Below are 18,575 nucleotides of genomic sequence, written 5' to 3'. Positions count from 1 at the left end.
ACAGCGAGAGGAGCTGAGCAACCTGGGGGGGTTAAACATAGCGCTCTCAAAGGGGCTGGCTGTGTCTCCTGAGGGGTATGTACGGCAGACTGCGGCACACACCAGAGAGGAGTACCAGGGAGAGAAACGGCAAACGTTAGCAGAAATAGATTTACACATTCATTATTCAACATTGTGGAGTTGAGAATCAGGTACTTCAGAGCTGGTGAGAAGCCCAACTGACATGACTGGGTTTCACAGCCACATTATGCAACTAGGTGGAGAGGGAGAGAAAGAGAAACAAAGAGAAAGAGAGAACAAGAAAGAGATGGAGAGAACGAGAGAGAGAGAAACAGAGAGAAAGAGAGAAACACAGAAAGAGAGAGAGAGAGAGAGAGAGAGAGAGAGAGAGAGAGAGAGAGAGAGAGAGAGAGAGAGAGAGAGAGAGAGAAACAGAGAGAGAGAAAAAGAGAGAGAGAGCGAGAGCAGAGGAGAGAGTTTGTATGAATATATGAATAATATCCCAATGGGTATCATATCGTAGGCTAAGCGTCATACAGTACAGTACACATCACCATTCTGACATTACCTGTAGGAACATCAAGGGAACTACTCCTTTAGAGCTATTATGGCACGAATTCACTCCAGCTTATGTCCTTTGAAGGGATTTTACTCATAAAATATTTACTCCAATGTGAGTGTACAAATGCAGACAAATACAAGACAACACTGAGTGAATTGCTCTGGGGGATGAATATAGTTGTATATCTGTGAGTTGACCTCTGTACATGCAGCAGTGCAGCACAGAGGCAGTAACAGTTATGTATTATGTGTGTGGGGATATATCAATAAGCTAGTCACTAGCAGCAGAGCCACTGCCACAGAAGAGCTGAAGATTGAATGTATGCAGCAACAGTTCCACAGGCAATATATCTGCAAACATGAAAGACATTTTAGGTCTCTGGGTAGTTCACTGAAAACACTGACATGAATTCCAAACACACAAGAGAAGCGGCAGGTAGCTTAGTGGTTAAGAGCGTTGTGCCAGTAACCGAAAGGTCGCTGGTTTTAATCCCCGAGCTGACTAGGTGAAAAATCTGTCGATGTGCCCTTGAGCAAGTCACTTAACCCTAATTGCTCCTGTAAGTCGCTCTGGATAAGAGCGTCGGCTAAAAATGACAACATTTTTTTTTTTTTTATGTAAAAGCCTTGTGGCAGAGGCAGATTCTGTGTAAGTAGTAAGATTCTATGAAGAATCTATGGATGAAACTCTTGAGCATAGCCACAGGTTCTATCTGGACAGGGACTCAGTTAGCAGTCGTCATCAAAAACAACACAACAACAAAAAGGATACCAAGAAGCCTTGACGACAGGCTAGACGGACTGTCACATCTGCAGTGTAGAGCTGCTTCAAAAGCCTGCTAATGTGTTCCTTGCACAAAAGGCCCGAACAAAGAGACAACCCACCATCTCAATCAGTCACTGAATTACCGAGAGGAAAGATAAAGATGCATCTCCTTGGAATAATATTGCTCAGAGCATAAAAGGCACGTCTGTCTTAGAGAAAAGTGATGATGGCTAAGCAAACTCACCTCTCTAACAAGCCTCCCACATAATTGGGCTCCTGTACAAAAGACCAGGCTGTGTACACCGGCATTACGCATTATGGCAGCCAGCCTCTTCTCTCCCCGGTTCCGATTAGGGAGGGTGATAATGACTGGTGTCTTGTGCACCTGCTGCTTGGGGAGCGCTGGCACCTGGGTGAGGTGACCTAGGCTGAGTCCCAAAGGGCACCCTATTCCCTATATAGTGCACTACTTTTGACCAGGTCCCATAGGGAATATCATTATATTGGGAATAGGGTGCCATTTGGGATGCACACCTTCTCTAGTACAAAAACTCCAGTAGCCTGGATTGGCCTGTTATTACAGGGTGAAGACATGACAGCCAATAACAAACAGCCTCCTGGGAGGAAGGTATCTATCCAGTACATTACAATACAGGGCAGGATAAAGGCAGATGAATCTATGGTTTTTCTGGTATGATTTATGAACAGTGTTTCCTCTCCTGTCTTGTAAAACAGGCTGTGGTGGAGGACTGGGTGAAAGGATCACTGCTCTCACTGTTCTCCTCTAGGCCTAGGTGTTGAGAGGAAGCACAGGGCTCTCCTGGTGTGGATGGAGGCTGACAACAGCTACTTTATGCTGTCAGTCATGTGTGGGTGGAGCAGCAGGGCGATGTGGGTAGGGCTACGGGGACAGGCAGGGGACATAAAGGGCGGAAAGAATAAAGACAGGAATGTTGTAGGTCTTTCAATGAGCCCAGAGAAGTCACAGTGTTGACATAAAAAGGAGGCTTTTCAAAAACGAGAGAGAGCGAGAGGGAGAGAGAGCAACAAAGAGAAAGAGAAAGAAAGAGAGCGAGAGCGAGCGCAAGAAACAGAGAGAAAGAGATAGAGAAACAAAGCGAAAGAGAGAGTAGAGAGAGTTTGTATGAATATATGACTAATATCTCAATGGGTATTATATCGTAGGCTAAGCGTCACATAGTACAGTACGAATCACCATTCTGAGACATTACCTGTAAGAGAGACACAGAGAGAGAGAGAGAGAGAGAGAGAGAGAGAGAGAGAGAGAGAGAGAGAGAGAGAGAGAGAGAGAGAGAGAGAGAGAGAGAGAGAGTGTGTGAAGGACTTACCCCGTCAAGTAGTGTGTTGGCTAATTAGAGAGCGAGAGCGAGAGAGCGAGAGACAGAGAGACAGAGAGAGAGAGACAGAGAGAGAGAGACACGGAGAGAGAGAGAGACACAGAGAGAGAGAGAGACACAGAGAGAGAGAGAGACACAGAGAGAGAGAGAGACACGGAGAAAGAGAGAGAGAGAGACGTAGAGAGAGAGACACGGAGAGAGTGAATTACTTACCCCGTCAAGTAGTGTGTTGGCTAAGTGAACGCGGAGGTCTTTCCGAAAGGGGAATTCTAGGTTGGCTATGTGGAACACCGAGTTGTCTCTGTCAATCATGTGCACCTCATTCTTCCCATTTATCAGCATCATATACCTGTGGAAAATAGAGCAAAGAAACCATCTTTAACAAGTTCAAGTTTACTTAACCTCTTTAAGTTAACAACCATTTACTAGTAAGTAGCAAACATTCAACGAACAAAGCAGAGGCAGTATACATATTGAATGCTGTAGATAGATGGCAAAGTTTCTAAAGCCAGAAAGCCATTTAATATCAGACACAAACAACTGCATTAGGATTACTCACAGAGCGGCAGATTCAACTGCATTTCTTACAGTTCAAATCAAAACTTTGTTGGGTTAAAGCTGCAATATGCAACTTTTTGGCAAACCCGATCAAATTCACATACAGAGTACGTGATGAGTCAAAAAAGTTAGCGCAAAAAGGGTCAATGCAGACAGTCCAGGTAGCTATTGGTTAAAAATTAAAAGCTGCAATATGCAACTTTTTGCGCAACCCCACCAAATTCACATATAAAATGTCATTCTCATTGAAAGCAAGTCTAAGAAGCGATAGATCTGTTCTATGTGCGTATTTCCATGCTTCCAGTTCTTATGTTTAATTTTTTGCGTCTTTTACTTTAGGTTTTGTACACCAGCTTCAAACAGCTGAAAATACTATATTTATGGTTATGGAAAATATATTTCACAGCAGTTTAGATGGTACAATGACTCTCTACACAATGCCTGCTTGTTTTGTAACATAAACTGAAATTAAGCAAACTATTAGAATTTTTGCAACCAGGAAATTACGGAGCGATTTCTGCACATTGCACCTTTAATAGAGTATCTGGGGAACAACACAGAATCAAACTCCAAACTTCAAAACGCGGAACTCACCTCAACCCCTACTTACACTTTCAAACCAATTCTCTCCTCTATTGGCAAAACTGAATGACAAAAAAGTCACAGGCTCTGATATACTGTGATGTTATGTCCTAAAGCAGCTCTGCTTCAATGAAAATATGCCAGCCTCCAGTTAGAGGTGGCTCTATCTTCAAATAGCACAATGTGCTGCTACTTTCACCAGCAGTGGCGAGGCGAGTTGTTTCACTGATTGAGGAAGTTTTAGCACTAATCCTGAATGAGTTCCTCTGGCATTTGCAGGTGAGATACAAGACTTAGTTTGCATTAAGAAATACACTGCACATTCCTTGGCCTCAGGAAGACCACAGAATACCATTTTATCGTGATACTGTGGATGCATATTAACGTTTTATTCTGAGAAACTTTGAGAAAGCTCTTTGACTGCATCTACAGTAAAGGACTAGAGGCAAGGCCATACACCCCTGATCCAGCCATTCAGGAGGAGTGGTGACCTTATCTCTCTCTCTGTTTTGCCTTGCTGTATTCCTTGGCAAATTCTTGAACAGTACTTTTTCAATGCCACAATAGGACACACACACACACAGCTGTCCTCATTCAAATCACCCCAGTGCCACACCAGATATAATCATACTGCTTTGAACATTGTTTAATTAGAATATCCTCAAGAAATAGAGAGACGTGAAACACAGGATATTGCGCAAGTCTAACTGGTTTTTTTTAAGAAGCTGCTGAGCAAATATGATATGACCCAGGCTCTCTGCTCTAGTCTACATATTTACATGGGTGATGGTAGAGGAGTGGAGAGAGATTTGTGGAGCGTGGTGGTGAAGAGAGAGACCCCAACTGTTATGTAGCTAGCAGCCTGTCACACCTCCTCCGTCTGATTACTGCCTGATCCCTCCATCACCCCAACCAGGGATGAAGTGGAGGATACAGAGCTTTCCTTGAATGACATACCTGCGAACATCAGCATATACTCTCAGTCAAACTCTTACTTTTAAAAACAGAACATCAGAATGACTGATCTGATTCCAGGGGTATGTAGGTTCCACAGGAGAGCTGAGGGGATGTGATCAAACAAACACACACTCAATCACACACATTTCCTCTTACAATCAACACACAAAAAACCTGCTCGGCAATGATTACATGGCAGAGTTGATGAATCCAATTACATGCTTCCAGGAGGCCGACCGCCACTCTCTCTCCATCTGCAAATGCCAAGTATTGTGAAGCAAGATGTTTTAAATGAGCAACTCCACTTCATTTCCTGTTTTACTCCTAAAGGTTAAGTATCCTAATCAACGCATCCTAAAACAGTGAGCGGATGAGCTCGCCCCCCATTACAACACTTTATCACATTAGTGCAATCATGCAGTGCTAATGGCACCCGGCTTATTCTGCAAACTACTAAATTAACACAAAGGCGGGCCCGACCTATTGGATGGCGATGTGAACCCATTTTAAAATGCAGTGACTGAGACGTACAGCTCTCCAGGGGAGAGGACACTGGTGGTGGTGACAGAGATAGACAGCAGATCACTGTATAGTTCCCCACTGCAAACTTTTCTGCATTTTCCACAGCTTGAGCAACAGTAAGAAGAACTGCAGGTGGGAAAAAAACGCAATCATATATGGATTAGACCTAATTAATTTGCCATCTATCCCAGCTTGTTCAGAGAGCTCTGGAAGGCATCCAGGTCCCTGAGAAGAGTGGGGTACAATGGCTGTGTCCCAAATGGCACCCCATTCTCTATAGAGTGCACTACTTTTGACTAGAGGCTTGGGCTCTGGTCAAAAGTAGTGCACTAGATAGAGAAAAGGGTGCATTTGGGACTCCGACAATATGAGGCAGGCCCTGAGAGAGAACTCCTGTTAAAGAACCTCTCAGCCAATGAGAGACGAGCATGCACTCTCATAGAAAATCAAGACCCCTAAAAGAGCCTTGTTTCGGTCTTTCACTCTTGACCTGTTAAAGGATTACGAGTAGGGCCAACAGCGTGCTGTCATAGTAGGAGGCATCTAATCTTCCAGCTACAATCACAGTGCAGGTCTGCAAGTAGGGCCATAAAAACTCTTGGACATAATTATTATAAGACAAAAAAGTGTGACAGTGCAGGTCTGCTGGAGCTGTACTAGTCCATAGAGAGGATGTTCGTTGAGTTCCTGATCCCTGTGACAGAGGAGTGGTGAGACACATCTGCCTTGCAGTCCTCTGCTCCTATAGGCTCTGTTCTGGAAGAATCACTGCCTGAATCTGCTCTGCTGACAAAGCCTCAGGAGTCTGGACAACAGCCTCTCTGGTGTCCCATAAGATCCACTCGCGCAAACAGTCAGACATAGACGCTTTAAAGACGTTTAGTGTATTGTTTAGTGTTGTGGCTTTGCTGGCATGCATGTAAAACATTTTTTGAGTTTGCCGCACCAAGATGTACATGCTAAAATCGCCACTGACATCAGGGCATAAACTGTATGCCTGCCACCTGCCAAATGCGGAGGGTAAAAATGTATATTTCACCAGCCACGTAAGCGTGTGGTCAATTTGCAGGACTCTACAGTGCGACTATTATTCACATTTGCAAATAAAAATAGTCAAAAAGTCAAGTACGTGCGAGTTGTGATTTATAGCAGACAAATGCTGCAGTAGCTGTTTTCAACGTTTCTGCCATTTTGTTTCATAGCTGTGTGATGGAAAATGTTATGTTTGTGCTTTTCTAATAACCAATTTCTGTGTTCATGCAAGTGACTGATTGAACGAATCCTCACTATCAGTATCTGCAATTTGGCAGTACGCCCAGATATTTGTGTCCAGGTCTCAGCTTAGAGAGAAGAAGCCTCGTGAGGTATTGGTCTGTCACATGCATGACCCAGTATTGGTTGGTTACATGAATGAAGCAAATGTTAATGATTAATTAATTATGAATGATGAATAAGCTAAATCATGCAACTATAACTTTTCTGTAAATAAGAGAACTAACGTGACTGCCCCGAGTAGAGCTCCTGATCGACATGTGTACTTGGTGCATTGAGTTGGTTGGAACCTCTCCAGCGCGCTGATAATAAACAATTATTCATTTAAGATTGACTTCAAGTGTCCCTGTGTAGAATTTCCACGACAGCTGCTAATCGCACAAAGAAATATGAATCCTATATCCCACCTCACACAGCAGCACTGCCTGGCTGGGGAGCTGTGCGCACTGTGAGATAAGTGCTTATAGATTAATTTTTGGAAGCGGTGCACACAGGCATAGAAGTTTGTCTAATTTATTCAAAAGTCAACAAAGTGAGACATTGTCCTCTTGTTTTTTGGCTATTTACATTGTTTTGTTCACAAGCTTGGTTGTTTTTCAATGTTAGTTTGAGTCTGTTGCGTCAACTGCTAGCGAAGAGACGGCGTCTACTGGGTTTCCACTAGATAGCACAGCCAAAAAGTCTAAATTGGCTATATCGTAAAAGATCATGAATTCAAAAAGGTGCTTTTTAGTCTTAAGGTTAGGGGTAGGCATAAGGTTAGCAGTGTGGTTAAGGTTAGGTTTAAAATCCAATTTTAAGAAGATACATTTTAGAAATAGGCTGGGTTTATGACTTTGTGGCTGTGGTAACTAGTGACGACCGTTCACTAGCAAGTAGTCAGATCCAAAATCACACACACTTGGCCCGGTACAATGGCTGTGTCCCAAATGGCACCCCATTCTCTATAGAGTGCACTACTTTTGACTAGAGGCTTGGGCTCTGGTCAAAAGTAGTGCACTAGATAGAGAAAAGGGTGCATTTGGGACTCCGACAATATGAGGCAGGCCCTGAGAGAGAACTCCTGTTAAAGAACCTCTCAGCCAATGAGAGACGAGCATGCACTCTCATAGAAAATCAAGACCCCTAAAAGAGCCTTGTTTCGGTCTTTCACTCTTGACCTGTTAAAGGATTACGAGTAGGGCCAACAGCGTGCTGTCATAGTAGGAGGCATCTAATCTTCCAGCTACAATCACAGTGCAGGTCTGCAAGTAGGGCCATAAAAACTCTTGGACATAATTATTATAAGACAAAAAGTGTGACAGTGCAGGTCTGCTGGAGCTGTACTAGTCCATAGAGAGGATGTTCGTTGAGTTCCTGATCCCTGTGACAGAGGAGTGGTGAGACACATCTGCCTTGCAGTCCTCTGCTCCTATAGGCTCTGTTCTGGAAGAATCACTGCCTGAATCTGCTCTGCTGACAAAGCCTCAGGAGTCTGGACAACAGCCTCTCTGGTGTCCCATAAGATCCACTCGCGCAAACAGTCAGACATAGACGCTTTAAAGACGTTTAGTGTATTGTTTAGTGTTGTGGCTTTGCTGGCATGCATGTAAAACATTTTTGAGTTTGCCGCACCAAGATGTACATGCTAAAATCGCCACTGACATCAGGGCATAAACTGTATGCCTGCCACCTGCCAAATGCGGAGGGTAAAAATGTATATTTCACCAGCCACGTAAGCGTGTGGTCAATTTGCAGGACTCTACAGTGCGACTATTATTCACATTTGCAAATAAAAATAGTCAAAAAGTCAAGTACGTGCGAGTTGTGATTTATAGCAGACAAATGCTGCAGTAGCTGTTTTCAACGTTTCTGCCATTTTGTTTCATAGCTGTGTGATGGAAAATGTTATGTTTGTGCTTTTCTAATAACCAATTTCTGTGTTCATGCAAGTGACTGATTGAACGAATCCTCACTATCAGTATCTGCAATTTGGCAGTACGCCCAGATATTTGTGTCCAGGTCTCAGCTTAGAGAGAAGAAGCCTCGTGAGGTATTGGTCTGTCACATGCATGACCCAGTATTGGTTGGTTACATGAATGAAGCAAATGTTAATGATTAATTAATTATGAATGATGAATAAGCTAAATCATGCAACTATAACTTTTCTGTAAATAAGAGAACTAACGTGACTGCCCCGAGTAGAGCTCCTGATCGACATGTGTACTTGGTGCATTGAGTTGGTTGGAACCTCTCCAGCGCGCTGATAATAAACAATTATTCATTTAAGATTGACTTCAAGTGTCCCTGTGTAGAATTTCCACGACAGCTGCTAATCGCACAAAGAAATATGAATCCTATATCCCACCTCACACAGCAGCACTGCCTGGCTGAGAGCTGTGCGCACTGTGAGATAAGTGCTTATAGATTAATTTTTGGAAGCGGTGCACACAGGCATAGAAGTTTGTCTAATTTATTCAAAAGTCAACAAAGTGAGACATTGTCCTCTTGTTTTTTGGCTATTTACATTGTTTTGTTCACAAGCTTGGTTGTTTTTCAATGTTAGTTTGAGTCTGTTGCGTCAACTGCTAGCGAAGAGACGGCGTCTACTGGGTTTCCACTAGATAGCACAGCCAAAAAGTCTAAATTGGCTATATCGTAAAAGATCATGAATTCAAAAAGGTGCTTTTTAGTCTTAAGGTTAGGGGTAGGCATAAGGTTAGCAGTGTGGTTAAGGTTAGGTTTAAAATCCAATTTTAAGAAGATACATTTTAGAAATAGGCTGGGTTTATGACTTTGTGGCTGTGGTAACTAGTGACGACCGTTCACTAGCAAGTAGTCAGATCCAAAATCACACACACTTGGCCCTGTTACCACGGTAAACTCCCACCTTTAAAAGGGGCAGCTTTTGACTCAGGTCACAAAAAATGGAATGAAATTGAGCAATAAACCACATTACTTCTTACTAATGTTTGATTAGATAATACATTTCTTGTTTTAGAAACATTACAAAGCATGGTCATACATTATTTTGGGGTGGTTTTGGCTGGTAAAAAATCTGAGTGTCTGGTCGACTTTTTGTTAAATCTACTAACCTGCCACTGTGGCTGGTGGACCAAAAAGTTAATTTTAGGCCCTGGTGCACATGATTACCACAAGGCCCTCAGCCTTGGGTGGGATGCAGGCTATAGCCCTTCTCATCCACACATAATTTACAAATGCAAACAACCCGTCTCTAGGTAAATGGAGGGCTTTTAAAACACTGTGGGGGCCAGGGCCAGACGTATAATCTCATTCTCATCATTACATTCAAATGGTTCCAGGTGGACCCTGGAAAGTGGAGCTGTAATAGTCCTCCACACCTCTACTCCACTGGAGTGGATCAATACTGGGCGGTGAGAATGACCCAGGTCTCTAGTGATGTATCCCAAAAGGCACCCTATTTCCTAAGTAGTGCACTACTTTTAGTTAAAAGTAGTGCACTACATGGGGAAAATGATGCCATTTGGGCTGCAGCCTAGCTCTGCTGCACTCCCCTACCACTGATCAGAAGAGAGGATGGAGGAGGAGAAAGCTAGATGGATGGAGAGATATTGAAAAGAGAGGGACTGTCAGGAAAGTGAAGATGGGAGGAGATTGAAAGAATGACAGTGATGTGAAATAGATTAATTGAAAATGACTCATTTGATTTCAATGCCTGGCCTTGCATACAATGGCTTCAGCAAACATGAAGTTTGAGGAGTCGAGACAATTTCTCCTCTCCTGCACAAGTAGAATTTCAAATTTCAAACGACACCACCCCTATATTTTCTCTGAATTGGGCCGATGTTCTTGTAAAAACAACAAAAGATTGAGTGTAGCTATACTTTGGAAGAAAAGTGGGCAGATCTCACCCACTGAGAAAAAAACAGTTATTGCAGGGCCAAAGTGGTCCCCCTGTCATCTAATTGGCCAGTTAGCCATGTCTCTGCTGTCACTCTGAGGGGCCCTTCCTCATCAGTCAAGGATAAGCCTCTTGCTCTCCCTCTTTCAAGCCATCATAATGACACTGTATACCCGTTGCCAAACTATCATGGATCCCGAAAATGTAGGCCCTACATTTTCAAAATTCCCTATTATCCATATTGGCAGAAATCCCTCTCCACCTGCCGCCCCGTCCTCCAGTGAGGTTATGTAAGGGAGTTATTTCCCCTTGTCTATTTCCCCAATGCTTTGGTCCTAATGATGCGCAGGCGGCCATTGTTTTGGCTGAGGCCTGAGTGACAGCAGCTTCACCCACCCAGTCACCCTCAGATCCAGCAGCTTTTCACATCATTAGCACGCAGCAGAGTCCACTGGCAGACAAGGCAGAGCTGCCATTAACAACCCAATTTACAGTGCATTCGGAAAGTATTCAGACCCCTTGACTTTTTCCACATTTTATTACGTGACAGCATTCTAAAATGGATTAAATTGTTTTTTCCCCCTCATCTTTGCAAATGTATTAAACATAATAAATGAAAATATCACATTTACATGGGGCGAAGGTTCAGAGAAATTGTTTAGTAGCCTAGGGTCCTGGAAAAATGTGGCCTTTTATAAATGCATTTCATGCAATTCTGCATCATTTTACAAACTGAGATCAATAAAAATAACCTCGTCTTGAATCCATCAATAGCCTAAGCCTAGGTGTGAGGAGACATGAGGAAATTAGTCCTAAAAAAGCATTCCAGTTTCACTGACTCACCCAATGATGCACAGCTCAATCGCTCAAACAATATTTGGATGTCGATCAAATATTTTGGTAGGCTACAGCAGACAGATTAGAGTCTTCTCTTTTCAGCAGGAGCCATTTGCTTTACAACCTGTGTTGTCCCGCGATTGTATTTGAAATATTGCAAAAGGCCTTTTACGCCTGCACGCTGTTCATTGTCAGATTGGCAGCGCGTTCCCGACTGTAGGCTATGCCTTGGGCTACACACAATCCACAGCTAGGCTATATTTAAAGAAGCTCTGTGGCTAAATTATGGGCCTTCTCATATTCGGAATTATTTCACTTATTTCTGGACAGCAGTAATTCTATAAAACTATTTTATTTCAAATTATCAGGGGTGCTGCAGCTCCTTCAGAACCCGTCGAGCGGCTATAATTCTATAACTAAATGAATTATGACGTGCAACACTTGAGATGAGAGTTGCAGACTCATGTCTATGAGAGAAGAGAGAGATATCATAGAGAGTGAATCACATTCTAGTTCTGTGAGAGATACAGGCGCTCTTCTTACACTGCCACAGCCAGGCGTTGGTCTTAAACATAGATTTCAATGTTGCGCAAAGCATAAGCGCGGGCCGGCCCAACACAAATCAACTCTTAGAATATCAGGCCTGGGCTAAAAATCTATGTATTCACATTATGGAGGGGGGGTCCAAAACTGAGAAGTGCCGAATCCTGTTCCAGCAGGATCCGGCTCAAATGAAGCACTGAAAGCTGATTAGTAAAAATATATTAATAAAAGTATTTTCTTGCAAGTTGGCTGAAAATGTTATTGAAACCAATAGTCATGGGCGCAAACAATTTGGTTTAATTTGAAGTTATACAGTGCATTTGGAAAGTATTCAGACCCCCATTTTCCACATTTTATTACGTTACATGGATTAAATTGTTTTTTCCCCTCATCAATCTACACACAATACCCCATAATGACAAAGCAAAAACTGTTTTTTAAGACATTTCACCTTCCAACAGGACAACGACCCTAAGCACACAGCCAAGACAAGGCAGGAGTGGCTTCGGGACAAGTCTCTGAATGTCTTTGAGTGGCCCAGCCAAAGCCCGTAATTGAACCCGATCTAACATCTCTGGAGAGACCTGAAAATAGCTGTGTAGTGACGCTCCCCATCAAACCTGACAGAGGTTGAGAGGATCTGCCGAGAAGAAAGGGAGAAACTCCCCAAATACAGGTGTGCCAAGCTTGTAGCGTCATACCCAAGAAGACTCAAGGCTGTAATCGCTGCCAAAAGTGCTTCAACAAAGTACTGAGTAAAGGGTCTGAATACTTATGTAAATGTAATCAAAGTTGTTTGTTTTTTTATACATTTGCAAAAATGTCTAAAAACGTGTTTTTGCTTTGTCATTATGGGGCATTGTGTGTAGCTTGAGAGAAAAAAAATATTTAAATACTTTAGAATAAGGCTGTAACGTAACAAAATGTCGAAAAAGTCAAGGGGTCGGAATACTTTCCAAATACACTGTACAGTATATAGGCTACTGTATCATCAATAATGTATTTGTTCATGTCATCACACAGCATACGAGTCATTCATGATTTGAAATGCAATCAAGCATTTTAGTTTTCCAATAAAATAAAGCAACCATTTAATAATTTGCGTAAACAATAAATAGGCCTAAACCGTTCCATTCGGAAAATTGCATTCACGAATTAATGCGACTGTTTTAGTATTTTCTGTAAACGGCTTTCACCCCCACAAAAAAACATTACAACAGATTCTCTGGTACGCTTAATTTATTTAGTGTTGTTTACATTGTTCCAAATGGTCAGAAAAATGTAATTGTAATCTAACAGCACCTGTTTGGCACCCATAATATGCTCGCAGCGCTTGCTCCTTACCTTCTTTTTCTTGCTCTCTAACTAGTCAAATGTATTCCACACATCAGACTTCCCCTTTACCTCCTGTGCAACCAGTAAACATTTCGAGTTTGTCACGTCCTCTGCATCCATTTTGCTGTCACATGAGTTACGGTGTTCAGAGTTTGTTATAACCAATTTTTTGATGTGATTATGATATGCTATAGGTCAGGCCCTATTGGTCACGTGCATGCGATGCATACATGTGTCACATAAAGAGAGCAAGGGTTGAGGGAATAGGGAATGTTTTTCCTAAACAAATGAAGGATTTCGGTAACGTAACTTTTCAGTCAGAATTGTCTGTAAGTATGTTGCAGCTTCAGCAACACTGTTTATGTTCTGTGGTGGTCGCTGCAGCAGGGAGGAGAGAGTGAACGGGTGCTAGTCACACAGTCACTCGCTGTTTGTTTTTTTAACACAGCAAGTCTGAGCCAGGTCCGGCACAATCTAATCAATTGCGGACGGACTCCCTCTAGTAATTTGTGTGTCTTAATTATTTAATCAAACAGTTCACTTAAAGCATCAGACAAGCTCAGTGAATATCGGTAGTTGATTTGATTCAAAACACATGGGCTGTGTCTATTTATGGAAAAATACACATTTTAAAATTTCGACGAATCGATTGGTCGAAAGAACAGACGACTCTTGGTCGACCAAGATTTTTTTTAGTTGGGGACAGGCCTAATACCAAATAGATTTGAATATAACTTATGAATGCCTCATGAACTTAGTTCAACTGTCGTACCCCATAAGAACCCCAAATATAAGCTTGTTTTACTCTGTTTGTAAACAATGTAAATGTAAACACACTGTAAAACCTCAAACCATAGTTTAAACTATTATTTTGATATATCATGGATGGTCAGTCCTTGCATCCATAGCTATGTCTATGAATTTGAGAGTGGTTACATTTCTCCAGGCCCATCCCTCAGCTTTTTACCAAAACTGAGGTGGGGTGGCCGCTTTGTTATTGTTTCTATTAAGGATTCTAGCTTTAAATTTCCTGCATTGCAGGAAAGTTCATCTGCAACAGAGTGATCAAATTAAGATCCTACATCTGAATATTGAAAATCTGACAGATCAACACAATAAAAAGATAGTCAGAGAGGCATAGCATAACTGCCAATATTAGATAAAACAACCCGTGTTTAAGTCTCCTTCAATAGCCAGCCTAGAGATACAATCTAATCCAACACTTCTTACACCATCAGTTCTTTATTTTTTATTTATTTCTTAAACACCATCAGTCCTATTGATTACTCATTTTGAGAAAATGACTGTTGCTAGGCTACACAAGGGGGTGAGGAAGGAGAAAAGAGGAGTTAAGCTCTTGTCCACTGTTGGTCTGAGATAAGGGAGTTTCTAGAGGCCCAGGGAGCACATTGATTAGTGTCACTCTTCCTCTTTCCTCCTCCTCCTCCTCCTCTCCAACCCGTGGATCAGGACAAGGATCAAACCATTGCTGACAGCCAGGAGAGCCCCCCCTCCACCAAGACCCCTACGTCCCAAACTACTCAGACCCCCCTCAGCGGTCTGTCACTCCTGCTGACCAATCTTGCAGGACCACCTTTCCAATTTAGCTGTTAAAATGTGATCCGCCAGGCAGCATGCGTGATATTTAACGACTGAGATAAGAGTCAGGAATTCTTTGCATAATCCGTGAGGGACCTGGGGAAGATAAATTACGATCAAACTGCACCTTGGCAATCAATCAGTAAATCTCCTTCCCGAAGAAATATGCGTTAGCATCCTTGAAATTCCAATAAATCGCATCACCAACAATAATTTCACAGCTCTAACTGCTTCTCGCATTGAGGGCTCATATTTCAGTAAATGTGAACACTTATTAATCATTACGACACAGTTCCTGTGATTAATTACAGTCGACGGTGGTGGAGATTAAAAGCAGAACTAATCTCATCATCATAGGACAGGAGCATATGCAGCTCAGCGAACACCTCTAACACCAATTGACCCAGGGCTCATAGGGCTCTGGTCAAAAGAAGTGCACTATATAGGGAATAGGATGTCATTTGGGAAGTATCCTGAGAGAGGCGATCAGAGAGGTGCTGCTTTTCAGGCTTTATGTAGCTAAACATCACCATCATTCAGAGAGGACGTTTAACCAGGCTCAGGGAGGACCGGGTGTATTGTTATCATCAATGCTCTTTATTCAGCACCTGCCTGTTTATTGCATCTGACAGACACACAATTCACATTTTGAACTTTGGCTATAGGCTAAACAGGCAAACACATCAAACTGGTGGTCCTGTGTGGCTCAGTTGGTAGATGTTGGTCACCAATGCGAAAATGTAAGCACTACCGTAAGTCGTTTTGGATAAAAGTGTCTGCTAAATAGCATATATTATTATTATATATTAAACTGTGTAAAGGTAAAAGAAAAACACCACCAAACCAAACACACAGGAAAAGCAGCACAGCATGTCTCTGAAATAAATATTCCCCTTCTCTGAAAACCTCCTCTCACATAAAAAAAAAAAAAAAAAAAAGACCTTGCTACAAATGGAGGTTTTACAACTTCTAGCTACATGAATGGCCCTGAAAATGTTGTGAAATTGCCCATTACCACTTAGTGGGCTTTCAAATGTGCCCTATTTTTCATCTCCCACAAACAATAGAAGAAGATATCCGGACACGATCTGTCGGAACAAAATGTCCCTGATTGACAAAATAGGCACGATTTCATTTCATCATCATGAGACCTTAAATGTCAACCATCCTCCAGTGACAAGAGCAGCGGCGCTCATTACCTGAGCTCCACCGCCGCCTAAGAAGAGACAATCATGCAAATATCCACACAAAAAAAACTTGCTCTGAATAATCCTATATGCTCTGCACGCATCTTAAACCAATGTCAGACATTCAACTCAGTGTGAACCTTTCACACTACCTGAATAGAAATAGATGTAAGATAGAATAAGATGTAGGCCTAAAGGAACAATGACTGTAAGGCATTACTGTTGTCAGCTTAGCACACTGGAAGAAAATAATATGAAAAACAGTGAGAAAAACACAGTAAGCCATTAGTGTCAGCTTAGCTGAGGCAGAGGAGCGTAACCTAACTGATCCATTCTCATCTCTAAAAGCTGTCAAAACGAGTGTTTTTTCTTTAATGTATGCTTTCGCCACACCTACAAGTAAAGGATGGGTCAACAACATTATTTGGGTATGAGCTAAAAGAATATGAGGTTTAAAAATAAATAAAAATATATATAAACTACCGTTCAAAATGTCCTTGTTTTCGAAAGAAAAGCAATTTTTTTGTCCATTAAAATAACATCAAATTGATCAGAAATACAGTGTAGACATTGCTAATGTTGTAAATGGCTATTGTAGCTGGAAACTGCTGATTTTTTATGGAATATCTACATAGGCGTACAGAGGCCCATTATCAGCAACCATCAGTCCTGTGTTCCAATGGCACGTTGTGTTTGCTAATCCAAGTTTATCATTTTAAAAGGCTAATTGATCATTTGAAAACACTTTTGCAATTCTGTTAGCACAGCTCAAAACTGTTGTTCTGATTAAAGAAGCAATAAAACTGGCCTTCTTGAGACTAGTTGAGTATCTGGAGCATCAGCAATTGTAGGTTCGATTACAGGCTCAAAATGGCCAGAAACAAATAACTTTCTTCTGAAACTCGTCAGTCTATTCTTGTTCTGAGAAATGAAGGCTATTCCATGCGAGAAATTGCCAAGAAACTGAAAATCTCGTACAACGCTGTGTACTACTCCCTTCACAGAACAGCGCAAACTGGCACTAACCAGAATAGAAAGAGTGGGAGGCCCCGGTGCACAACTGAGCAAGAGGACAAAATACATTTGAGTGTCTAGTTTGAGAAACAGGTGCCTCACAGGTCCTCAACTGGCAGCTTCATTAAATAGTACCCGCAAAACACCAGTCTCAACGTCAACAGTGAAGAGGCGACTCCGGGATGCTGACCTTCTAGACAGAGTTGCAAAGAAAAAGCCATATCTCAGACTGGCCAATAAAAATAAAAGATTAAGATGGGCAGTGCTAACATAATTGCAAAAGGGTTTTCTAATGATCAATTAGCCTTTTAAAATGATAAACTTAGCAAACAACATTTTATTTTAATGGACAAAAAAAATTGCTTTTCTTTCAAAAAACAAGGACATTTCTAAGTGACCCCAAACCTTTGAACGGTAGTATATGTTATTTTTTTTATATATTTTTTTCACTGGACAGTTACTGTAAGACAGGGGTAGGCAAACCTGGTCCTGGAGTGCCGCAGGTACTGAATAATTTTGTCCAACATGGGCACCACACCTGGTCAATTGAGCTAATTGATAAGTTCAGTGATTGCCTAAATTGAAACACACCTGGTCTTCCAGGTCGGTTAAATCAAAAATATGAGATGCCTGCGAGGGTTGCCTTTCTGTAAGAGATGTCAAGGGGTGTATTCTTTAGTCTGATTCTGTCCGTTTACTTCAAACTGAAAATGTTTTGCAACAAATTCAGGTAGGTCCCTCCCAGTTTCATTCCGTTTGCTTCCATTTGGTTCCTAGAGCAAACAGTAAACTGTTTCTATTGCAAAACTTTTCGCAACAGATGAAGCATTTTGCAACAGATTCCAACTAATGAATACATCCAAGGTAAGAGGTCTCTGGCTGAGTGATGAGAAGCTCTGAGGAATGGGGATGGGGAGAATGGAGTCTCACATTAGACTGGTTGTAGCATTGAGCTGTAACCTTTAGGATAGATACCAGACAGCATGTACAAGGTTAGGTAAACTCAAAAAGGTGGACAGCTGCATCAACCAGAAAGCAATCCCCCATGGCAAATCTCAGGAAGTATCATTGCATCGATATCTCTAAGCCCTGTTATTGGTGTACTGATTGAGCCGTACTGTGCATTGTGCGATAAGATGTCTTATCTGGTGTGAAGGGCTCAATTTGCTCCAGCAAAGAATAGATCAGCGTCAGTTTCTGACAGACTTGCACCTATTCAATGACTCCTCCTTCCCACTACTTTCACTTCCATTCTTTCTTTTGCTTCCCTTCCAACTGGGCATTTAAACTATGACTGGGCCCTGCTCATGATGATGCTACTCAGTCGTGCATGAATGCACTGGCACGACTCACTCCCGATTGATATTACCAAAAAAAAAACTACAGAGCAACAATTTGAACATTTACCATGGCTTCAACCCACAAGGGCTCATTCATAATGTACTTTGGAGTGCAGGCCAGGGGAAGCAAAAAGCCATAGAGTGAGCTTGTTTCATCTCCTGTACAATTAGCGATTGGAGATGCATTAAAAAGTGACAATAAGATGAAGGAACATTTTAAGAAGTGGTTGGAGGAAAGCAGAAAGGCAGAGTCAGGCAGGCAGTGGGCGGGCGGGCGGGGAG

At 42.1% G+C, this 18,575-nt stretch overlaps 1 protein-coding gene across 1 annotated transcript in view; it reads right to left on the bottom strand.

Annotated features, from left to right (window-relative positions):
* The window catches only part of rngtt (RNA guanylyltransferase and 5'-phosphatase), a 177,547-nt gene that overhangs the window by 145,798 nt on the left and 13,174 nt on the right, over window positions 1-18,575 (bottom strand). The window contains exon 10 of the mRNA XM_041860818.2: window positions 2,899-3,034. Within this exon, the coding sequence (XP_041716752.1) occupies window positions 2,899-3,034 (136 nt within the window). The remainder of the gene's footprint in view (window positions 1-2,898; window positions 3,035-18,575) is intronic.

This window comes from Coregonus clupeaformis, chromosome 33, assembly GCF_020615455.1.
Source record: "Coregonus clupeaformis isolate EN_2021a chromosome 33, ASM2061545v1, whole genome shotgun sequence".
Lineage (NCBI taxonomy): Eukaryota > Metazoa > Chordata > Actinopteri > Salmoniformes > Salmonidae > Coregonus > Coregonus clupeaformis.
Note: the sequence above shows the minus strand (reverse complement) of the source record. Positions and strands in the feature narration are given on the sequence as shown.